Raw genomic sequence first — 25,803 nt, 5'->3', positions numbered from 1 at the left:
AGCAACAACATTTTTTACTTGCTTTTAAAGCTAACACGTCCTGTTTTAAAGTGACTTGTGAAATCTTCTCCTCCGTCTTGCTCCCACCTGTATATGACATGATTGAAGCTCCAAAGTGTGGCGAGTTAAAAGTTGCTTCACGAGAATAAAATATGGCAGGATTTTTACTGCGAGAAGAAAAGTATAGCCTTGAGTTTTAATGTTTCCAGCTCACTCCCTCCCAAATAAAGGCCTATTTAATCATCCTCTGTCCAATAAAATATTGCCAGTTAGCAAACTCTTAGCACAGCCGTGCTGTGTAGGATGAAGCTGCAAAGGTAACAAATGTGGCTCCCAGGTAACCATAACTCCAGATAAAGTGGCCAGTGGTGTCAGTGTTTTTTCAGCCAGCGTCAGTATTTTTGATTCGTGAGCTTGGTTTCTGGAAGCAGGAGCTGCAAAGGCAGCAGGCGAAGAGCTAACGCAGACAACATGCAGTTGAGTGATTGAGGACGTGGAAGAATGCTGCTCAGCCTTTCGCTTGGCCATAGGCTTTATGGTTGTGGGCTGTCTCCCCAGGAAGGACAGACCTGTGTTTTATGGATATAGCTGGACACATTTAAGAGTTTACTTTTAGTTTCTCCCTTCTTCCACCTCTCCTCCCCATCGCTCTCTAGTGTCTTTCCCTGAGCTAAGGTAACAGATTGCTCTCAACACTCGAGGTCTGCTCTTGCTGAAGCTCAGCCAGGTTAGCTGAATTTGACTTCTCTGGTGGTTTAAGGTAACCCTGCTGATTTCGCTCTGATTATAAACACCATCCCTTCATGAGGCCAGCTGTAGCAAAGTATGGGCAGCAGATCATCCTACTGCCCTCCGCTCCCTGCTTACTCCAAGTTGGTAGTACCTCTCTCACTTCTGGTGCTTTCATAGCACAGTCAGTTTGAGTACAAAAATGTGGGTTTGGGTGTATAAATGTTTGGTGACTTTGCTTTTCAGTCGAGTTTCATGCGGAGCATGCGTCTCTCTGACGTTTTGCGCAAGAACCAGTTGTGGAACGGGCTGGTCACCATCACACTCTTGGAAGGGAAGAACATGCCTGCAGGGGGCTTGGCAGAGATTTTTATTCTCCTCAAACTGGGAGATCAAAGATACAAGAGTAAGGTAAGTATTAAGAATTTCCTTAAGTTTGCTGAAGCCAATGAGGTACCTGGTGTTTCTTTTACCAGTGTTCCTAACTCACATGGAACTATTCTTGAAACTCTTTTATATAAGTGAGATCAAAACCAGGAGACCAGATCAGGGACATTAACATTTTACTAATGTGTTTACATGCCAGTATAGACATAAGAAGTTAGGAGTATTGTGTGTATCTGTTTATGTGCATTTAATATACTCATGTATGTTTGAAATGAAGTAACGCTACATGCATCACACGTTTTGTTCTCTTCCAATACAGAGGTTAGCTTTGCAATGTTAGGTATGCTGGAAAAGCAAACCTGAAATGATTCGTAGTGCAGGGGAATATTTTTTTATTTTTTAAAGTACCTTACTTAAAAAGTGTATTACCTATAACAGGAGAAAAAACCAAACAAATCAAGCCCCAAAACCCAAACCAAACACCACCCCCGTTCCCCCAACTAAAACAAAACCAAAACTGTTTCATGGCAGTCTAACAAATGAATGGGATTCCCAAAGATATTTTTTCATCTCCATGTTTCATCTCCAAAGTCTAATAAGGAGAGGGGCTATAATTAAAATAATGCTCTGTTGGGAAGGCAAGAGCTCTACGTGTCATGAACTGGAAGCGTGGAGGGAGGAGGAGGAAACAAACCAACCCACTCATGTACAAAATGTACAAAGCAAATTCACAGAACATAATGTTCAGATGTAGACACATCTGAAACCTGCACTTTGTCCCCCACGTCAGACCTCAAACCAAGGTCACAACATAATGTTTTTATTTAGAAAAGCAGCTTTGAGAAATAACAAATGGGATAGTTATTTTAGAATAAATATATGTTATTCCAGTTAAGATCCCCTTTTATGTTTTTCTTTAGTGGTCCATAGCCTGTATCATGAATCTGCAAAACTGCACTGTTTGCAGTCACAGAAAATGAAAAAGTTTAAAATGAGGAGTCAAGTACAGTGTTACCTGCAGTGAGTTAATTGCTTAGTATTTCTGCCCGGGGCCCAGCAAAAGTTGGGGACTGCTGCTTTTACACACTAATAAGACTGCACATTGGCAGCGTTTCATGTTCATTCCTGGAGTTTATTCAACTTATGAAGTATGATGTCTCAGGGTCCAGAAAAGCAGACAAGGTGGGAGAAATCTCAGTTGTGGTCCAGTCGATCCTATCTCCTGTTTTCTCGGTGGCCATGCTGATATTGCTGGTGGATACTGTAGTGTGATAGGAATTGCAAGTGATTTAAGTCCCAATCTGGTGAATACTCAGAGTAACCTGAACACATGAAAAATCTCACTGAGTTCAGAGGGACAACTTACAGATATCAAATTAACTGGATGTTCATTTTTTTTTGCCTATATCTTAACATGGAAGGACTAAAAGTACTTGTTTGGATTCCTGAATTAATTAAGACCTGTTTTCATGTGGTTGTCTTCAAAAGGTTTATTCTTGATTTCTTCTAGTGTATGAGTGATGTTGAGTTATGACCATAGTCCGCTGAAAGTGGAGATGATGGATCTACCTTGCATTTCAGAATTTCTCCAGCCATTCATTCATGTCACAATTGCATATTTATCATTACTGGGAGAAAGGAAAGATAGTTTTTTAACAAAGATGAGTCTGTATGTTATAGGCTGGGGAGCTTTGTTTAGAATGACCTTAGTACTTGATGCCCTAACAACTGGCCTTACTCTTGTAGAAGAATTGATATGTGCTTTACTGTGGAAATAAGTACCATTTAAGAAAAGTAAATATTATAACTGCATGTTTTCTAGACACTGTGTAAGAGTGCAAATCCTCAGTGGAGGGAACAGTTTGACTTTCACTACTTCTCTGACAGGAAGGATATGTTGGACATTGAGGTCTGGAGAAAGGATAACAAAAAGCACGAGGAGCTTTTGGGAACGTAAGTTGGTGGTTTTTTTTTTTTTTTGGAGGGTGGGATAGTGATAACGTGATTTTTATTATTTTTTTTAATTGATCCATTTATCTTCATTATCAGTATCATACTGTATGTTTCTCTCCTCTTTGTCCCTTTTTTCTTTTAGATGTACTTTTCTGACCTTGTTTACATGTGGGTCCTGTTATCTGGGCAATCTCTTCCCAGTTGCCTCTGGGTTTGATGCTCCACACTATTGCACAAGCTGGTGCTGTTTAAAGCATCATTTTCAGGGGCATCCTCACAGGTGATCTACCCATCTCCTGACCAATACCAGATATTGTCCCACTGCATTATTCTATTATTGCTTCACATTCTCAAGTAATGATCTTACAGTGCATTAGCAGATGAGACTTTTTGTAGTTTAGCAGTTGAACTTTTCTATTTCTTAATGGGAACAGAGAATGGTTCCTACTCTTATGTCCTGCTTTTCCCCCCTCAATTCTTAACTCCATATTATTTTGTACAGTATTAGTGCAGTCTTGGTTTCCTAGTAGTAACTAAGTCTTTCTGCCTGTTGCCTCCTCCTTTCTTTTAGCTCACAGTGTTTTCATCTAGGCCCATCTCCCCAAGCTTTGCCCAGTTGGCTACACACAGCAGCACCGATAACCATTCAATTTACTGGAGTCCCTCTTGGGTCTGTCTGTGATTATCTGCTTGCAGAACCAGTGCCCAAACCTCTACATTCTTAGGGGCAGGGATCCTGTTTGCCGTTCTCACCTGAGAAGCATTTCACAACTCGCTGGCTAAATAACAGTAACTCATAAGAACATTCTCTTACTTTAAGCATTCAAATAGTTCAAAACTATTCACTGAAAAGAACAATGCCCTTTGGCTCTACAAATGTTTGTGGTTTTGCAGAGCAGGAAATGCTTTCTGGCTGAATACTACTGCTCATCACATGGAGAAGTGGCTGAAGATGAATCTGTTCCTTCCATTCTCACAGTTACTTTTATTACTTCTGATATTCTGTTTAGAGTTAGGAAATGTAACAGTGTTTGTGGCTTGTTCAGTCTTCCTGATGCTGGAGCAATTCTTCCTTAGGTTTTTCCCCCTCTTTTTTTTTCCTACTGGTTTCTGGCAGGTGGTTTTCAATGTGGCAAAAAGAAAAAAATCATCAGCAGAAGGCTTATCCTATTATTAAAGATTTCAGTACTGGAAAAGTCTGTGTGTGTTAGATTTACCTTACAGTTATTTTTGCTGTCTGTATGGAGAGAAAATATTACAGTTGTTGCCTTAAGCACAGCAAATTCACTGTAGCATCAAAACAGGAAAAAAAATAGACTAGATTATAAAGAGCGATTGGAAGAATAGGTAAATGCTAAATGTGTAATATCAAGCCTTGTTTGTACACTGTAGAAACTTTTGACACTCAATAAATTATATTTTATGACAGGTTCAAGTGCAGTCTGATCTGGAAAAGGATTTTGTAGGCAAAACAGCATGAGGTGCCATGTTTATTGTCTCCGTGATTTCCAAGTTGAGTTTTGAGATTTCTGGATTTCACAACTTCGCTATAAGAAACAAAATGTTTGAGAGTTATATGTGGTCATTACATACAGACATACAACCCAACTGCCCTCAAGTAATTTGCATGTTTTTAAGGAAAAGGGAAAATTTACTGGATCTTAATGAACCTGTGGTCAATTTGTGGATACAATTTGGATTTGTTATGCTGCTTCAGGGTTGTGTAGGTTCAACTGTGTGGGTTAGACCTTTAAAAAAAAATATATATATATACACACACAATATTGAAATGAAGTTGAGGAGATGCACAGTGTGGAGTCGTGTCTGATAATCCAGACTCCTGAACTTTTGTGGAATAAAGACTTCTGTTCATTCCTTTAGACCCAGGATTTCATGTAGGATGGATGTGTTAAGCTCCTGGAACATGACTCTTCTCCCAGGCATAATTTGGTTTCAAGGTAAAATATTGTTCTTCAAATAGGACCTGAAGTGCCTATGGAATAAGAAACATGTTGGACCTCCTGTGCTGAACACTAACACCTGGGGCCTTTGCTGCTGAATAAGTAAAGAAACTTTCAGTGCGATTTCACATCATCATTCTACCATGAAACGAACCCTCACTGTCAGTGCACATCACACGCTAAATTATTCCATTCAGCCTACCTGCCTTCTCCTTAGGTTTTCAACTGGATCCAGTTTCTCCTCCTTGCTTAAAATGCTGCGGCATTGAGTGGTTCAGGTGCCAGGGGCTGACACGGAGGGGTGGCTGTGTTTTGGTGCTGGATGAAATAATCCCTCTATTTAGTCTGCACAGAACTGTTAGTAACATCTATTCCATGCTTTTTGTGTCCTTTGGGATAAGAGGCATGCTATAAACAGGAGATGATGTTAATGTATATTAATAAACAAAGGTGTTAATGTTTGCAGAGTTTGTCCAGGCAGAGTCAAATTGTTTATACCAGGTTGCTAGAGTGTGTTTCTGCATTAAGGGATATGTTTTGAAAAAGAGAACCTGCAGAATGTATGAGTTTTTTTCGTCACGCGTTTACCTCAGGAAAGAGGTTTTACAAAAATTGCAAGACTTAAGCCGTGAGCTATGAGACTGGAGTGCATCCGATATCTTTATGATGAACGCCGGCAGGAAACGGTGCCTTTGGAACAAGAAACAATCCTGATTCTAAAGGCAATGCTGTTGGGGTGGAGCAGTGAAATCTACTATAGCTGCATCCAAACCTTTGATTTAAATTTCCCCAAGCTATAGAAGAATCAAATAACCAAAATTTAGCGGTAGAATAAGTCAGAATAAGACCTTATTAATTGTCTCCCTGACACCTGTGGCAATTGAAATTCCTTTTCTAGTATTAATCATAGATGCATCATACCGTATACTGTGATCGTGATTCTGACCTCTTTTGCAAAGGGCTTTCAAGATTTGCAGGGGAAAAAAAATCACAATGTTGTGTGCAGATTTGTCCATATTTATTTCTGTATATTTAAGGATACTTATCCATAATTTTATGAACTGTGGATTGGGTAATAAAATCCAACTCCATGGCTGCTGGTAAGAGGCTAATATCAGCACCTGCTAGTGAAACTTTAACATTTGATTCCCTGATAAAGTGAAGCAAATAATTTAACCTCAGATTTACTGTTCTCAAGTAATATTTCCCTGCAAAATGCATGAAAGAGTGGGGCAAAACAGTTTGGGAAATGAAGATGAGGGCCGTAAGTCAAAAGAAGAGTCTTAAATGAAAACTAAAGCTGTGGTGTAATTCTCTACAGGACTAGAGGTTAATATAGAGGTGTAGACCTCAATATTGATCAAGAGGAGGAAGGAAAGTATTTAATTAATTGTGGCTTAGAAAAAAAAAGTTATACATTTGCGTGCACAATGCACTCAACTTACAGAACTGTGTCTCCTAAAGACAGGCCATGTATATAGCCATATGTGTGAAAGCTTATACCTGAGTTTAATATGTGATGTAGCAAAAGATGACAACTAGCAGAGCTATCCTGTTCTGAAATAGGATTACTATGCTCAGAATTTAATCTGAGATTTTTGCCCCTTTCATTCAGATCTACAACTTTTGAGCAAAAAGTGGATTATCTCCATTAGTTTTATACTGTGCCCATCACCATAGTATCTTACCACTTCCCTGTGAAATAATTGTCCGTAATAAGATCTTGCAGATAGAAACCTGAGAAAGAAGGAAAAGAAGAGTTTCTGTTTCAGGAGGACTTGGAACTAGTTTGGAAATCATTTGACTCATTTTAATAGTATAGAGGCGTTTATGTGGAAACTGCTGAATTTAGACAGCAAATTGAATGTCTAATTGTTTTACTAAGCTGCATGCTTTGCAGTCTGATCAATTATTTTGTATAACCTAAATGAAACAAATTTTTGTTTTTCTTAAGCCTTTTGCCATTTGCAAGTGCAAATGTGGATTTTTCCTTTCAGTTCCTCAAAAGAAAATACAGAGACATACCATCACCTTGAGTGAACACAGATGTTTTAAGAAAGTTAGTTTGCATGGAAATCAGACATGATTTGAGGAAGAAATGCTTATACTCTACCTCCTGCTGTTTTCCCTTCCACATGTGCATCCCTCCTACCCCTGTGCCCTTATACTCGATTTTTTTATTTGACCTTTGGCTAATGAAATCCTTTTAATAAGAAAAACAATTCCAATTTATGAAAACAAGCTGGAATTATATTTAACTTTGCCTGTGAGATACAAGATATGTCTGAGCTTATCTGTTGGTGGGAGATGCACCGTTGTCTCTTCTGTCTTACTCCATGGAAAAGCAACTGCAGCTCTTTGTAGCTGTGGACAGTGTTGAGTGGGTGGTGTATGAAACGCTGATGTGGGAGACGTGGCCTGTATTGCCAGTTGAACCACAGATTGCCTGGGTGACCCTGAGTTTTACCTTCTCCTTACTTTAGTTTCTTCATCTGTAACAAAAAAAACCCAAACCAAGACAAGAACTCAACAATACATTCCCCCTTTTACACTGATACCTCAAGTATCAGTAAAACTGCTGAGAAGTAACTGTGTTAATGCAGCCAAGGTGATGTTGACCTCCAACATGGAAGTGATAAGGTCTTTTTTTCTCAAATGCTTGCCTTTTTTGTGTGTGTATGTGTTTTGTTTTCTTTTCTGCTGTATCTTCTCTTGTCATATCTTTTTGAAGAGTCTGGGCATAGCAATGCAACCTCTCACACTTGGAAATTGTGTTGAGAGGCAGCCTACGTGCCAAACAGTGTTAGTACTCTTCCTGGTTTATTTTCTTTCTCTTTCAAAGCACTTGAAAGCAGTTAATAAGAGTAAACTTGCAACCTGTTGTATGTTCAGTGTGGTGAATAGTGAAGAGCACACTTAAAGCAAAGTCATCCCCATTGACTTTGGTCAGAAAGTGCTCACAAAAAGAGCTGTGTTTTAATATACGGAGCTACTGGATGACTTACAAACTCATCAGAGCAATGGCTTTTAGTTCATAACACAGCTTCTTGGGTTTTCAGCCTGAAATGTTTTGGGATTATTTTTTTTCACTCCTCTTAGCATTCACAGAAAATAGGCTGTTAAGAAGCGGAAAGCATGCAATTTATAGCAGATGGGTATAAACCGCTCCAGCTCTACTACTGGAATGGGATCAATCAGGAACACTACATGCACCATTTATCCAGAAGAAACCCACCTGGGGGAACCCTGTGGAATTTTAGCCTATTAAGACAACACCTTAGCAAGTTTAGTTTAAATAAAAACTTGTCGGCAGGCATTAAGCGGAGCGAAAGTCCTCGCTCTCCATCATCCGCTTGCCGTCCCTTTGAGGAATGTGTCTCCCCTTGCACTGTGGCAACAAAGCTTCCCTTTCCTTATTTTTGTTTTTTCCTTTTTTTTTCATCTGTAACTTTTGTTTGGCCTGTTCTTGAAAGCCAAGACCCACAGAGGTTCAAAAAAGTTCCACTCCATTTACTGGACTTCTAAGTAGAAGGCATTTAGCCGAGCCAAGTGATTAGGCTTTTGGTTGCATATGACCGCTCCTTTTGCATCTAACCGGCTGTCTAGTGATCTCTCTCTGCTTTAGCCCATATTTGTCTTTTATTATTGCCTCCTTATGAATATTTCTCTTTTTTCCTTATCTTTTGGAGGAAGTATCAGGTTAATGATACATACTATGTACCAAGCGTGGGGGGAGACTTTTAAGATAATCCCTCCCTTTGGGAAATATAACAGTACTCTGAAAATGCAGCTCTAGTAAGGCTTGTAAAGGAGACTGGGGCATACAGTATAATGTAGCATAAAATGGAGTATGTGACTTTAAAGAAACTAATCTATTTTAGGCTAATGCTTTAAATTTTGCGTTTGCCCCTTTTCTTTTTCCCCAGGTGAAATAAAATTGTGTTTCAAATCCATCAGAAGGCACTGGGGGATTTTAGAGGGGAAGTGAGGCAGACCAGAGTTAAATTTTCCTACTGTACTTGCAGCCCAAACCTTTTACCTCTGCTTACTAGTAGGTGAACCAGAAAGCAAAACTTGACAGTAAGTGCAATAGAAACTGGCTAATTGGTTTCCCATGTTTGATTTTGAAATGCCTTTTTTTTGCATTCTTTCCATCCTGAACAAGCAAGAAGTTTTGGTGCCTGCTTGCTACTGAAATCAATATAAATGTTGCTTTATTTTTTCCTTTTCCAGCTCTTTTTTCATATTAATCCTCGGCAATGTCATTCTAGGTGCCAAGTTGACATTACTGCCCTGCCGATGAAGCAGACCAATTGCTTAGAACTGCCTCTGGAAAAACACCCAGGGTCCCTGTTAATGTTGGTTGCTGTTGCCCCATGTACAGGAGTGTCCATCTCTGATCTGTGCGTCTGCCCTTTGGGAGACCCCAGTGAACGGCAACAGATTGCACAGCGCTATGTGAGTTTGCATTTTTTTTTTCTTCTTTTTTTTTTTTTTCTCCTTTATTTTTGAAAGTAGTCAAAATTGCAGGAAAAAAATTATCCAGTCATAATAACATATCTCCTATGAGAGAAAACTATTACATGGCATAGTTATTATGTTTAGAATGACAACGAGGTTGACAGGGCAGATAGACCCAGGCAATTTGTCTGCTTGTATTTGATGAGTTTTAAACTAATATTTTTCTTTGCAAACTTGAATTGTGTCAAGATATTATCACGGGGAATGAGACACGCTGAATATCATGGAGAAATCCTAGTATACTTAGGTTTCTTTCTTCCTTCGAGAAGGACATGTTCTGGACTTGGAACTGTTGGAAGATGAAACCCTATGATGGCCTCCACGCTTTAATCCTCAAAAGCTGGGCAAGAAAGAATGAGTGTGTGTCTCTGTAAAATGGGGTGCAAGACGGAGACACAAGGAATTTGAACACCACAAATCAAAGCTACTTTTGAGCACAGATTCCCCACTCCCAATTTGAGGATGCTGCTTTCCTGACCCATGCTGCCTCTCCACATCTACCTATGTCCCATTTTCTGTTGTAGTTAAGAGATGATAATTGCATAAACATGCAGGGCTACTCTCAGTCTCCACCGTAAAGCTAAGGTGTAATTTATGTGAATGGAGAATTTCCTTAGGAGCAGGTAGTTTGAGAAGTTGTGAACTCACGGGGTCATGATGCAGTGAGGCTGGGAATAGTGGAGATGTATTTTGGGTCTATCAGCTGCTGAACTGAAATGCTGAAGAAATAGTGATGGATATAAAAATGTAAGTCACTTAGTAGTTCAATATTTTCTGTTTCTTACCGAATTAAAACCAAAATACATCTTTATGCTTCCCTCCTCGCAGAATATAAAGAATTCCTTTCGAGACATAAAGGACATTGGTTTCTTACAAGTCAAAGTTTTAAAGGCAGTGGACCTACTGGCAGCAGATTTTTCAGGTATTTTATCTCTATTTTTCAAGCATATGATGCTATAATATACTGTGAGTGCCATAATGTATTGCGAGTGCTACGTAGACTTTGTGCAGTACTGTCAGTTGATCAAGGAAAAGTAAATTTCTCATCATTCCTCCAGTGGTGAAGCCTCCCTCAGGGAGCCGAGATGCCCAAATGTTTTGACTCCCAAAAGTAAGTGGGAAGGTCCAGTGGATGAAGATTTGTTTTCTCGTTCAGATCTGAATGGTGTGGCCAATAACTCAGCACTTAGCATGGCATGCTGTTGTATTTTGCAGTAGGAATATGTGAAATAAGAGTTGATATAAAGTGATGGTGCCTGCAAAGCAGCCTCCCCGTCTTTTAACGGGTGCCTTGTGAGATTGTGAATGAGACTTGAAAGATTTTTGGGGGCATCTGACACAGTGCTGAGTGTGTGGGTTTGGGTGGTGCTGCAGGCTGTCACCCGAAAAAGAAAGTTTACCAGCGATGGGGATGCGAGTGTGATGGTATCTCCTACAGCTTGTTTGAGACTTCTATTTGGGATGATCTTTTTGATGTTCCAAGAAAAGGATGGATTTTTCCATTGAGCTGTACCTCAAACTGTGCTTGGTCCCAACAGCAGTGGACACTAATACTTTTTAAAAATACAATTTTTTTATTGTTTCTCCAGGGAAGCTCTAGGGAGTTGATACTTCTCTGTAGCGACTGCATGGATATCATTATTTTTATCATCTTCTCCAGGATTCTGGAGAAGTTTTAATTCCCCTCTGTAACTTGCAGCAGCCTGTAATTCACAGACACAGCATTGTGTATTGTATATTTGCTGACAGTCATTTTTTTAAGATAACTTGTTGATAAATGCAGGAGAGGTGCTAGAGAGAAAACACTTTTGCCCCATTCCCTCATATTCATGAAGAGATTGTAACATAAGGGAATGTTGCTTCTAAAATCAGGACCAAAGGAGAAAGCTCAAGATTAGTCACAACACAATTTCAGTTTCAATTTGCTGCTTAACCCTGCACTGGAAAAAAACCCCAACAGTTACTGCAGACAGCAGTACTTTTAAGAACTGAAGAATTTAATTTGAAAACAAACAAAACACCTGCCAATAACAAAAGGTAGCTTGTAGAGAAATGCATTTCTAAACTGGCATAACGTATACATCTATAGGAATTTAGGAGTGTAACTGCACCTTACCGACAAACTTGATAAGGACTGTACCACAGCAAAGCAAAACCTTTGACAAATAGCAAGGCTGGGGCTATCTAGAAACATGTGAGGTTTTAATATAGATAGTGTCCCAGGAAGGAGCTGAGCCTGGCAGGTTATTTACCCCTTGGAAAACTTCACTGGTGCTAATGCGTTTTCATCAGTGATGGATTTGGCCCCCTTTCCCTCAATACTTAAACAGGAGCACGTGGGTGGATAATGAACATTGGAAGAGACACGCAGGTTCTTGATTCTGCAATTTAAAGACTTTTCATACAGAGTATGTGACACACATTCCTCGTGCATAGCACAGAATGAAATTCTGCTTAAGTAAAAGGTTACTCAGTCTGTCATTATATTCAAAATAACCCAGGCTTTGAGCCTGATTCATGAAGCAAATGACAAATTGTTTTTCAATGGCAGTGCTGAAAATATCCTGGTATTATGCTGTAATAGACCCACCAAATTGCAAAAGGATGCAGCCATTTTAGGTAAAAATAGCATAATTTCTGATCGTGAAATGAGAGACATAAAGATTAATTATCTGTTCTGAGCCATTCATAAATGATTAGTGCAGCAATTATGGGCTTCCATAATAGAGCCCTCCTAGAGCAGTGCCATATTTCCTGCATCGCCAGGGAGACTGCTCAGATTTACTGTTATTGATAAAAGTAAATTCAAAGTCCAGCTACAAATCTGATAAAGGGAAAATCACAGAGACAATAAGAGGTACAAAGATTTCCAAGGGTCAATAGAGGAGCAGTACAAGCAGGTAACGTTCCCTCCTGGTCCTGTCCCGCAGCAGTCACAAGTCTTGGGTGAGTGAACCTCTGCAGATCAATCATCTGATGACAAGTATAATGTCACCTAGTACATTTTTACTTATCCCCATAATAAAGATTGGATTTCGGTGTGACTGGGATTTCTGTTGTCAGTTCATTATACATTGGCACTATAGATTTTAACTCCAAGTTTTTAGCCTACTGTGATAACAGCTATCAGAAAGCAGCGTAGTATCTGCTTTGGCTTTGAACAGTGTCTCGAAATCCATGTTTTCCATTTGATGTAAATTTTAGGCTACTTTCCACACAGATACATCAGGTATGTAGAAGCTCTTCAGCCACAGCTAGCACAGTTTGAGCCTTTCATACTTTTATTTTCCTAGGTAATAGTTTTGTTGACGTGAAAATGACTTTTTCTGCTGTGTTGGACGTTTTCTGTGTACGCATGAGAGTTCTCCTCAAACACTGCATTTGCTCACTGACCAAAAAATAGCATTCAGAATACCAAATTATACAGTGGGATTGTTTTTGGCATATACTAGTTTGCATTTCAAGCAGTTTCTCCAAAAGGCTACATGTATTTTCCACACTTATCGGAGAATGGGAATGTAAGCTGAAAAGGAGCAGACAAATAGATTCCAGTAATACACGTGGTCTTTAAACTTTACCAATATTGACTAGTTAATATCCACTGTTTACATAGTGAAAAGGTTCCTGTTTAGTTTAGAAACTTCTCAGAGTAAGAAACTTACGAGCTTTGCACTAATAATACCAAAAATAAGCATGAAGAAAAAGACAGTTTTTGCACGAATATCTTGTTTGTGTGCTATCTAAATTGCTGCATTGGTGTCATTGAGTTGCCTACACAACAGTTAGGCTGGAGTGTCTGTGCCTGAGTTATACATGAGCACTGAAGATGCAATTAAATCAGGTATTAGAGTGAAGCCACCTGAAAGAGTTAAGGTATGTATGTTCGAATTTCTAGAACTGAGGCTGCATGGGAGATATTGTTTATTTAGCAAATCATTCCATCAAAACAAGGCAATTTGCAGTTGTCTTAATGGATCTTACTTCTATTTGACCCATCACTTCCTCAGCCCTACTGCAAAGAAAGCATGTGCATGCTAAATATAACAACTGATCCACTTCATTTTTTTTCTTTTTTATTTTTTCCTCAATCTGATCTTTCCCTAGGTAAAAGTGATCCTTTCTGTGTATTAGAGCTGGGAAACGACAGTCTTCAAACACACACCGTTTACAAGAACCTCAATCCAGAGTGGAACAAAGTTTTCACATTGTAAGTGAATTGCTTTTGAACGCGTGCTGCAATACCAAACAGTTAGCAGCTTAACTGGAAAAGCTATTGACTTTGGGAAAATAGAAAGGTCAAGTTGAAGATAAGTCACAGTCAGGGTGGATGTTGGAGAAATATCAAATATAACTCAATTAAAGCCTTTTGCCTTTTACTAGTTCTTACGTGGAGTTTATTAATAGAAGTCATTAAAAGAAAAATTACTGTGATATTTATAGGAAGAATCACGACTAGACATAATGGAGTCATAGCTGGATCCAAGAGGTAATATAACAGAATGTAAAGACCAGATACCCATGCCTACATTTTTCATAATTTAAAATAAAATATGTTTCCTGCTAGAATCCTTGTTTAATTTGTAAGTAAGAAGAAAATTAGAGCTCACGTTGCTCCTGGTATATCTTCTGAATTTAAACTAGTCAAACACAGAGTAGCCCAAAATAGGATCTTAAATGCTTATGGAAATCAAAGTATTCTCTTTTTTTGGTTACTTTATTAATAACAAATTGATAATTTAGGTGCTGCTTTTTGACAGCACAACTTTTTAATCTTGGTTTTTGTGAATAACTGAGATAACTGGTTCCAAGACTGTAGTAGTGTGTGGCAAGGAAGGCGAGGGGTGGCAATGGAGCATTTATAACATTTGCATCTGTCCACCGGAAGAACAATTTGAGAATTATGTACTTCTTACAAATGCAACATTCGTAAACACTGGGCTGGATGCGAACACAATACAAAGTATCTGATCTCTTTGACAGAGGTACCTTGCCAGATTTCTGTTTAATTCATGGCTGCAGCTGAATGTGTGTCTGTTGGAGTCCTTTCTCTTTGTCTGTTCTCAAGAAGTTTCTACTCATCACTGTTTATTCTGAGATTGTGCCAGCAGATGATTCTTGTCGGATGTTCTGCCAACAAAATAGATCTAATAAGAATCCAAAATTATTTAATTTAAAAAGAGAGTTTGCCTCTATACTTCCTGTGGGTCTCAGAAAGGTCAACTGTGGACTTTCTCTAACTTTATTACTGTTGCATGGCTAATGCAAGCACCAGAGCTGCAGAGCCAGTCAGGCTCTCACATCTCTCCTTAGAGTTTTGGCCATTTTAAAAACTTCAGTTAAGCACCTTAAAAGCTATTGATTATTTAGATTTATTTTGGAGCAGAGGGGATTGTTTTGAGTAGATGAATCCATTTCAGTTGGAGTGCTCAATACCACCAGAGAGCCCTTCCATCATATTTGGATTTTCTGTAGCACATGTATCTGTGTGTGTCTCTGTGGGATTTTAGTATTTTGTACCACCGGTAACTATATCATATGGAAAATGATAACAGCTTGGAGAGGAATATGGAAGTATCGTTGCAAAAGTGACAGGTTTCAATGTATTTTAAAACCATAATGTCTTGGAAAAAGTGCATTTCATGGTGGTTTGGCTGCCACTAGTGCCCGGGTCACATCACAGAATGTGCTACACCTGCTAGCTAGAGGGACAACCAGGGGTTGTTAGGTGTTTTAGGTTTTTTTTGTAAGCAATTGGTTTTGTTAGTACCTTAAAAGGGGGATAATTGTTCAATAATTGTTCAAGTCAAATGAAGTTACATAAGTTTTGATTCTTCAATTATTTCTTTAATGCCCTGAAGTGTGGTTTTGAATTCAACCCTTAACCTCTTCCAGTCACCAGAGCTTTGTCTGTTGGAGAGCTGAGTTCTACGCTGTTTGCATCAATATTGATGCCCAAAAAAAGTCACTGTCTGGTAGTTATTTTCTTCCCCTAGTTATGGGACTGAAACATGAGCGGAAAACTCAGGGAATACTCATCATTTGGTTCATTTTGGGGGGGAATTGAATTAAATGCTAGTTTGATACTCCAAGGTAGTACAAACTTAATTAGTAAAACAGTATTCTCAGATCTTTGTGGAGGAGACTGTGTGCATGTGTATCAAATATTATTGTTTTTAATGTGTCTACACTTTTTGTTCCAGCCCTATTAAAGATATTCATGATGTTCTGGAAGTGACAGTGTTTGATGAAGATGGAGACAAACCCCCTGATTTCCTTGGAAAAGTTGCCATCCCTTTGCTGTCTGTAAGTTTCCTTTGCCACGTATATCATTCAAATGTTGGCGGTTTTGCTAGGAAGGAGAGGCATTTCTTTTCCCTGTAGCACAAAGCAACACAGATTTAGAAATAAAGAGGTTTTGTGATCTATCTATGCCTTAGTTGGCAGTGTTTATAGTTTTCCTTAGCGTAACGAGCATTGCCAACCCATTTTAGTATGAATTTGGTTGATTGGAAAGAAAATTGCACAAGTGTCTGTACTTCATCAGTACTATATGCCATGTAGGTCTGAAAACATAATTGAGTTGTTCTGTATGTTTCCACATCATCTTCGGAAGGTAAGGTTTTAAGCATGTCTTTTGTTCTGTTTTGCTTCTTTTTACTCCAAGAAAGTAATTGCACATCACAGTAGGATTGACTAGAGATAGCTGTTGTTATTGGCACAGCCAGATAAAATTACCTAAAAGGGGTGTTTTCTACTCCATAGTGCTTTTAAAGATGGGTGGTTTTTGTTCTGTAAACAGATATGTGAAGAGTGAGCGCTACCATGGGAGTGTAAAATCAAAACTGGAAACAAAGTGAGCTCAGGGGAAAGTGGTTGCTCTGGAGATTAAGGAGAGTTGAAGCTTTTTCAGAAATGGTCAAAAAGGCCAAGCTAGAGAGAGGGGAACATAAGAGGGTCATTAAAAAACATTAATAGAGAAATGGAGGGAAAGCAGCTTTGTGTTTGGAAAGACTGATATTAATTTTGGAACAAGGCTGGGGGTAATAGAGTAAACCAGATGAAAAGAATGTGAACAGCTCCATGCGTATGTGAAATAGCATAGAAGATTCTGGTAACTTTTGTAGTAAAGCTTGAGAAGAACTTTCTAGGCTGTGTCTTTTATTAAATCGATGAGGCTGGAAACACCACGGGACTCTTGTGCTCATGAAAACACGTTTAACTGTAAGCATGGGGGTTTCCTTGGGTTTTGAGGCGGTAGGTTCGCTATGCAGAGGAGAGGGTGCGACAGGTATTTATGCACTGAGCCCTGGATAAACACTCATGCTTGCAATATATAACATGATTCAAGTGATCCATGCGGTAGTGAGACGCTTTCAGTAATGCACAGTGTGATGCTGTGGGTCGTAGTGCTCTCAAATAGGCAGCCAGTGAATCCTGATCGAAATTATAGTTGCAGTATTGTTTTGAAACATCTCTGCGTAAGCATCTTCACCTCTGCAGAAAGGTTGGCACACATCTCTCACGGTAAGGTGAGAGTTTGAATTTGAGTTCTAGAGATGGGCTGCCGCGGGAAGGCAGCATTGCAATAGCAGGTTAGTGGGGCTCTGTCCTAGCAGAGATTGGACGAATTGGAGGTTTCTGGAAGGAAAGATCCCATCTGATCAAAGGGAGCCATACAAACGCTGCAGAGTCAGCATAGTTTAGGTAAGGGACCAATGAAGGTCAGAGAGGGGAACTGCAAATATTTGATGTTTCCAAATAAATAATAAACTGCCCAGAAAACTCTCCAACTGGCTTAGAGGATATGATCCCAACCTAAGGAATGCTTTATAGTGGTAAAGAAATACGCCAATGTGTTCCAGTTTTGTTGTTATTTTGTCTACATAAGTGTACTTCTTGTGTATGTGAATTAAAAGCAATGTGGCTTCTGAATCTCTTCAACAAAGCGTGTTTATTTTCATCCACCGTGTGCTCTTTTCAAGTTATATTGGAGTCCAGAACAGAGGAACTCCTGCAATTCGGGGATAAGAAGAGCCCAATCTATAGAAACTTGAGTAAATACTGGGCTTTCGGTGCCCCACACACCATTGTGTGCTTTGCAGTCCTCTTCCCTCTGTGGTTCAGACTGCATGTTCTGTTTGAGGCTGGGGATATTTTAGGTTGTTTGTCTGTTTTAGTGACTTGAGTTGTCAATCTCTCTAGTTTTAGAACAATGTTAGAGTGAGTTGGGCATGGAGGATGATCTGATGTTTACAGGAGGGGAAAAAAAAAAACCCTCTTAGCATCTTTTATTCCATTTTTGATCACTTTGTTAATTTTTCCCCAAGTTCTCGTATCTCTGATGTTCCTGGAAGAGAGTGGCTGGAGCAGCTGCTCTCCTGCAGATCCAGCGCTTGCCAAATGGTCTGTGTGATCGGCAGCAGGCTGTGTGGGCTCACAGTGAGAAGATGTTAGATTTGGATTTTCTGTTGATTTTATAGGCATTTGTCAAGTATCCCTCAGGAAGCATGTAACAAGGCAGAGGAGGGGAGTGCATGTGTGTGGTAATGTCCAAACTATTCAGCGTAGGGGTTTTTTTTGTCCAAGGTTTGAGACAAAAAAAAATAAAATGAAAATTGTTTATGCTTTCCCTTGCCAACTGATCTTCTTCCTTCCTGTCTAAACTTCTCTGCCTCCTAGTTCAGTCAAATCTAGTGTAAATATATTCATCTCTGCTTCTGATTAAAAAACATTTTGCACCTATTAACTTAGTCTGCTCAGACAGAGAACTGCAATTTTCTAAGCTCTCTTTCTTGAAATGGGAATTTCGACGTATGTTGTCATTTTGACTATAAATTTGAATGTATCCTTTGAACCATTTAGATAAATATGCTAAAAGAGAACAATAGTTTAAGACTCAAGGAAGCCTTACAAATCATATAGGTTTAATTTCTCCTAGGTAATCGGGCCTAATATTTACCTTGCATTAAATTCCCTTTTGAAAATGAAAGTGCCTTCCTCCCCCCCCTGTTAAAAATGCACAAGTTTGACTTGTGAGCTGTCAGCACATGAAGTAAGTTTACTTCAGGAATTGTTCATGGATGACTAGATTCTTTTCTTGATGAAAAATTGCCTTGAATAAAGTATATGTTAGAGGGATGTGAAATGTTTAATTAATTTGACAACGAATTTTGGTTTAAATGTGTTCAGAAGTCTTACACTGACATTTTGCAAACATGTGTACACCTTCATCATCACGTTAACACACAAATAACCTTACTGCACGAAAATTCAGAGATAGTGAAATTACTTATGCTTTCCATTCATCCTCGACTGTGATCTCGCCTTATTTCAGGCACCAAATAAGAAACATAACATAACAGTTTTAAGGTGTCAGATGATGAATAAAGCTGCAAAGTTCACATTCTTCTGATAGACATGATGAAGATATTGGATGAATACACATTTCACTTTGTTTCTCGTACAGCTCTGTTAATAATGCACTGTAAAGACCTTGATTTTGGTAGCAGTACACTGAATTTGGGGGACAAAGGGAAAGAAGTTGTTATTGACTTGCATTATACCTTTAGCTTTTCCATGTTATTTGACCTATTGTACTTTTTCTTTCTCCCGCTCTTCTTTTTGTCAACCCACTGTCGCCCTGTGTAAGAGACCTCATCTACAATAGAGCTCTTGGCCAGCCACATTCACAGAAGCAGAATTTAAACTGAAACAGGCAGAGATTAGTGCTACCAAGATATTCAGCAAAATGGATCACTCTTGCCAAAAGTGGCTTATAGAGTCTGACTTGCACAAACTTTAGGCCAAGAGGCAGATCACTTTCTCAGAGAATGGGAAATGAAAGACCATTTACAGCACCAAGCAGAACAAGCTTTTTGTGCTAGAAACTGAAGAAGATCCTGGGGAATGGAGAAGCAGGGCAAAAACTTCTTGGCTTCCAGAAAGGAGTTTGATAGGTTTAGAAGTTTTATAGCTTTTGGGGGACTTGAACTAATTATCAAAGTAGTCCTTTCCATCTCTGTGTTCCTTTGTACCCTAGATTTTAGTAAAAGCAGCCCTGTTTCTCTTTGTGAGGGCCTGTCTTTTTTGTTTTGCTTCCCTGAGACTCCGGTCTCCTAGAAGGCTGCAAGTTATTAGAGACATTGGAGCAAGCATATAGTGTGCTTCAATGTGTTTGAAAGCAGAGTATATCAAATACCCCTGTGTAGAAAGGCCTTCAAGTGAAGAGTTGTATACTGGAATGCTGAATTATCAGCTCGGAGTAGTCTTCAGCTGCACCCGTTTTTTCAGCAAACAGGAACAGGTCTACGAAATGTTTTCAAGTGCCAAGCAAGGTCAGTAGCCAGTGATACAGTGAAAACAAACAGTATGACTTTCGCAAGCTTAATTGTCTAAAACATGGCCTGGATTCAGAGAGCAGACACCTGACCATTGTAATCACTTAGCACTTGACCATGAGTGCGTAGCCTTTTCCAGGAGAAAGCTTCTAAAATTTGAGAAAAGTGAAAATACTGCATCTATGCAATAGGGGCAGCTGTGGAGTGCTGTCCTCAGTTCTGACATTTGTCGCTATCATGAAACAGAAATTCTGGAATGGGGAAGAAACCCCACATCTCTTCCAAAATAAAATGAAATCTTGTTTCTGAAATTAAATTCTCTTCCTAGCATGCTACTCACTGAAATAGTATCAACAGGAATGTTTTTCTTGAGTATGACCTGGGATCTTTGTGCTCCCAGGGTTTTCAGCTCTTCCTCAGATTGCCTTGAAGCTCTGGTGTGGCCGCATGCTTTTTTTTGAGACCATCAGCTCCATATCCCTTTGGTCTTTGGATATCAATCCTCTGTCAGAACCCCAAATTTTCCATTCTACTTTGGATCCCACAGAAGGTTGTTTAAAGTGAAATGTTTGAGGCAAAGAGTTTTGGGATGGACGAATGGGCATTTTGTACAAAATTGAATCGAGGTATATTACAAGACTAGGGAGAAACAAAACCCCCACTTTATTCATGTCCAGGTGGATCAAATATGTGGCTTGCTTTCACCTTTTCCTGGGGAAATATGTCCTTTGATTAGAGTAGGTGTGTGTCTATTACAGGACAGCTTTATGTTATTCAGGGCAAATGGTATGACATTGTGCATCAGCAATGAGCTCAAGGAGGAATATCAGAGGTTCCCAAATGCTTTAGATGAATTACCCTTGGAGAGTAGCCATTACCCTTTCCACACGTCACGGGTGTTGATGTACAGAGGTTTAACCCAGCGTTCTTCTGGCAGGTCATCAATATATGACATTGAATCTGCATCAAAGTAGGATACAGAGTGAAGTTTTCTTAAAATCAATGTTAAGAAAAAAGAAAGCTACTAAACCATATTTCTTTGAGACAAGAGCAATGAAAAAACACCCTTTGCTGTGTAAGGGTCCTGTCTTCTCCGTGTTTTGTGTCATATCAATCTCTGCTTTCGCTATTTCATTAAAATTCCCAAGCGGTCACAAGGTTGTTGCTTAATAGATTTAGCATTGGCTGGCTACATCAATACTGTGTTTAGTCACATTTGTTTTACTGGGGACATCTGTGCAGAGAACTTAGCAAATATATTCGTTCATTTGAAAGGAACCCGGTGCACTTTGGACCTTGACTGTACGGTGGTCTCATGTACTTCAATATTTTCTTCAGGTAAAGCACCACCAGAAGTTGCCTCTGAAGGTCCAGATACTTAATGTACAAAGAATTCTGTCTTTTCTTCCAACTTGAAATTTCCTTTGCATGGTTCTGTGTAGAGAATGGACTGTGGTATAGAATATATGAGTTCTGTGAAAATATTGATGTGTGGTGATTCAGAACAGGAAAACGCCTCAGATATCAGCAGTTCCCATGGGATAAAAATCCTGACGCTTTTTTGGAGGTTTTCTGATGGTGACCTTGCAAAATGAAGCATGTTGCTGGGGTAGGCACTGCTGTCCTCATGTTAATCATATGGACATGGGCTGTCTTGGTTGCTGACTGAGCCTCAGTATGTTGTATGTTATTAAGAAGCTTTCAGAGAATGCAGGCATTAATATTCAGTGAGGATATAAAACATCAATAAAGGAATAATATTGATTATGTCTCTTTAAGGCCCTCACCTGCAGATATTTTCGCATTTAATTTGAATATTCCTTTCTTTCCCTTCCATTTTCCCATACGTGGATGTCAATCTTCATGAGAAAGATATTCTATTTTAGACACAACTATCAGGAATAATGATTGACTGAAATGTGTGTGGGATCAGGTACATAGCAAAATGTGTTTGGACAATAGAAGAAATTGGATCTTCCTGACATTTAGTTTCATCCTAGGAACCCATCCCTGGCTGCTCACCTATTCCACAGCTTGGCAAGGCATTTAAGCAGTCTTTGTGAACAGCAGAAACTAGGGAAAAGTACACAGAAAGGAGAAAGAAATAGATCCAAAATGAAATTAATATGACTGGCTGTCTCTTGAGATGGAGGGAGACATTGAACAGAATCTGAACTCTGGCCCAAGAACAGCATGCAATGAAAATACAGAGTATTAAAAGCTATTTTGGATGTTTTCTTCTGGGCACAGTTGAGACATGCCACCGATCTAATCTCCAGGCAGTCATGGGTGTTAGAATTACCCTACACCTTCTGCTGAACCGCACTGGCTTAGCACGTTGCCCAAACTGCAAAAGCTATTATTCTTATACTTTTTTTTTTGCAGGTATTTATTTTTGTGTGTTTTGTTTTTTTTTTTTAATCCAAATAGAAATGCAATGCAGAAATGCCATTTTGTAGCCAGTTGTTCTTCTGTTGCTCTTTTTTTGGCTCTGAAGGAGGTCGAAAGTGAGGATATCTGTATGAATGTTTAGTCTTGGGCTGAGTTATAATTGCACAATCACACATCTTTTACCAGACAAGTCAAACACTTAAAATTAAAGATGCCAAATGAAGCTGACTGTAAAACTGCATTTGCACTGCTTTACTTTCTACCCTGTTCAGTCTTAAAATAGCAACAACAACAATAACAACATCATTTTAAAAAGTTTCCCAAGTGGCAAATAAGCCCCATTTTCAAAGACGTGGAAGCTGTTTCTTGCCTATTTGAAACTTATGGTGTGAACACACCTGCAGCTCCACCCAAAATGTTTGATTCAGCTCTTAAAAAATAGTGTTTTCCCCAATGTCGGAAGCATTTTCTGAGTGCAGAACACCATGATATCAGGTTCAGACCTTCTCAGTAGTGGCATCATTTCTCTTCCTTTTTCTGTCAATTTAGCAGCATGTGACATTTTTTTCCTTGTTGGTTATGTTCTTGAAAGATATGAGGAAAAAAGCATATCCCAAGGAATATAAAGAAAACTTTCCAACAGTTGTTGTTCCTAGGGCAATAGGATGAAATGTTATGAGAAATATGTGTAGCTGAAATATATGGAAATTCAGTCCTCGAATTAATAACTATGGAGAATCCAGAATTATGACACTGTGATATGTATTGGACACCTACATCTCTGCAGACACACTGGGAACAACATACCTTCTACCCTGTTACAGGACAGTCCATGAATCAAAGCTCAGTTGAAACCTGGTGCTTGTGGCATCCCTTTGGACCAAAGGGATGATAACCTCAAAGCACGTCCTTCTGGGCCTGTATCTCTACCATGCAATTTTTCAGTTAATTTGGGAAATAGAACAAAACCTTTCCAAATACATTTTGGTTTCTTTTCATTTGGTGGCTTTTAAAATTATTTTTTACCCTTGCTTGAGGTGGGGTGGAAACAAACTGTTGAAATAGCAGAATCCTTTATGATGGGCACTCTATGTGGCAGTTGACCAGAGGACCTTCTGGTGCCAGTCCATTTGGCCCTAAAAGAGGGGGCAGCCACTTCAGCAGCTCTTCTGTTTTTGGGCTGCAGGATATCTGAGCCTGCTGGTCTTCAAAATAGTTCTTTGCTTGTCCCTTTGTTGGGAGCTGCAGAATCCTTTACCACCAACTCCAACCCTACGTGTCCTTTCTTGCAGAGAAAGCAAAGGCACTTTGTGATCCATTTAGTGCAGTGCCTATTAGTGTTATTATTTATTGTTATTAAATCAGTACCACATATGCCTGCCTAACTCCTAGCATCCTGTTAAGCAAAGCTTTGGATGAGAACATAGTAAAAGCTGGAGTTCTGGTTCGACACCGTTGAAGATGCAAAGTTGTTTTTTGTGAGAACCCTCTTCCCTTTCAACCATTACCCAGAAATCCTATCTACCCTTTGATGAGGTATTTGGTGCAGAAGGGTTGGAACAATATTGGGAAGGAAAATGACCTTTGCTTGTCTCCTGAAGTCACTTGGTTCCCATTATGCTTTTTTTTCCCCCTCTCTTACTCGTTTCTACCATGGTTTATATGAGTGCCTCTTCTAAATGCCAGAGCAGCAATAGCCGTTTTAAATATGGTTGCAATTTCATGCCCCCAAATTTCCTCCGTTATCTTTAATCTTTGATCATTACAGTCCCTGAATGTAGCTTTTTGGTAAGCTGCAGTTTTTTTATGTTACTGCTGTTTAGAATTAACTGGTCTGCTTCCTAAAAAGCCAAATGTTTAATCAATACATATCCTACTGTGTATAATAAATACATTTCTGCCATCACTTTTTGAAGAGAGAATGCTTTTGATTTGAGCCAAATAGTTTACAAAATGGTAAGAGAGGTTTGTTGCTTTTTTTTAATAGACGTTTAATGTGACAGAGCCAACCGGCAGATTAGAGCATAGAAATGGTATTGAAATTCAGGGGTGAGGTGGGGGGAGAAGTCTTTTACACGAATTAGTTAATTTTGAACATTTGTTACATTAGCATTCGCTCCACTTAAGCTGATTAATTTCTTTGGATTGTGTTTGTTTCCTGGGTAATAATTTGACAACTTTGCAATAAACTAAGCATTAAGAAGTGGGTTTGTGTACTGGAGTGTGCAATAGGCAGGTAAGTTGTTGTTTGTGGCTCTTTTCCTGAACTTTGGAAGAAAAATCCCATTTTAAACCTGTAATAACAGAGGCTGATTACTTCCCATCAACTCACTGGCTTCCAGGGCAGAATTTTCAGACTGGTTATTGTGTGCACTGCTCTACTATAAAGTACAAGGTCTGTAAATTAAAGTTGGACCATAAGAGATTTAATCTGCAATTTTATAGGTCTCTAATCCAACGATCATTTTGTATTTCAGGCTCCGAGCATATTAGCAGGGTTTGGGGAGGGTTTTTTTGTGCTTGCAATTTATTTAGTTATTTATTTGTTTGTAGTGTCTTTAAATTATATTGTGAATTACAGCTGGGAAAATATTGATGCTTTTTCTCTCCCCAAACTATAGATTAGAAACGGTAAACAAAGTTGTTACACGCTGAAGAATAAAGACTTGGAACATGCTTCAAAAGGAGTAATTTACTTGGAGCTAGATGTCCTATTTAATCCTGTAAGTTGAAACATTTTCTCTTTGCTTATCACTGGTGTAAGAAATGTGTGAAACTACAAGGGCAAGGGTGAGGGATAATGCTTTAAAAACCAAGAGCCAAGCTGGAAATGTTCCGACCTATTTGCATCTGGTGGTGGAGGGGTGTTTCATAGAGTCATGGAATCATTTTGGTTGGAAGGGACTCTTCAGATCATAGAGTCCAACCGTAATCTAACTCTTGCACTAAGCCGTGTCCCTGAGAACCTCATTTATATGTCTCTTAAGCATCTCCAGTGATGGTGACTCCACCACTTCCTGGGGCAGCCTGTTCTAATGCCTGACAACCCTTTCTGTGAAGAATTTTTTCCTAATATCCAAACTAAACTGCCTCTGGCACAACTCGAAGCTATTTCCTCTTGTGCTATCACTTGCTATTTGGGAGTAGAGACCAACACTCCCCATGCTACAACCTCCTTTCATGCCATGGATGAAGAAGTGTTGGGATATCAGAGCTCTGTGATGGCCTCTCCAGGGGGATCGGACAATGCCGGGGCATTTTTGGACTGACAGTGACCACAACTACCTTAGGAAGGAGATGCTGGTAACTGTATGCCACAGTTTAATTTGCAACAGCTAAAAAAGGACTTAATGTTTAGATTATTGTACGTTATTTGCAACACCTACTTTCTCCCCAAAAAAGCTGACCCACGATATTATCTTCCCAGGGCACTGACAGGAAAATTAATGAGGCATGGACACGGTGCACATAGTGGTTAGGTGGCTGAGTTAGTCTCAATTGTTTATGCCCTACAGCCTTTTACC

The 25,803-nt window shown here is 39.3% G+C and overlaps 1 protein-coding gene across 4 annotated transcripts in view; it reads left to right on the top strand.

The window, feature by feature from the left end:
- MCTP2 (multiple C2 and transmembrane domain containing 2) overlaps positions 1-25,803 on the top strand; it is a 104,709-nt gene that overhangs the window by 31,374 nt on the left and 47,532 nt on the right. For 3 of the 4 annotated variants that reach the window (XM_065847658.2, XM_071814001.1, XM_071814000.1), the window contains exons 9-15: positions 976-1,140; positions 2,939-3,069; positions 9,302-9,488; positions 10,380-10,473; positions 13,656-13,758; positions 15,752-15,854; positions 24,901-25,002. In XM_065847658.2, the coding sequence (XP_065703730.1) occupies positions 976-1,140; positions 2,939-3,069; positions 9,302-9,488; positions 10,380-10,473; positions 13,656-13,758; positions 15,752-15,854; positions 24,901-25,002 (885 nt within the window). Of the gene's footprint in view, positions 1-975; positions 1,141-2,938; positions 3,070-9,301; positions 9,489-10,379; positions 10,474-13,655; positions 13,759-15,751; positions 15,855-24,900; positions 25,003-25,803 lie in introns of those variants that run through there. The other variant, XM_065847657.2, reaches the window with a different exon arrangement.

This window comes from Patagioenas fasciata, chromosome 12 (genome assembly GCF_037038585.1).
Source record: "Patagioenas fasciata isolate bPatFas1 chromosome 12, bPatFas1.hap1, whole genome shotgun sequence".
NCBI lineage: Eukaryota > Metazoa > Chordata > Aves > Columbiformes > Columbidae > Patagioenas > Patagioenas fasciata.
Note: the sequence above shows the minus strand (reverse complement) of the source record. Positions and strands in the feature narration are given on the sequence as shown.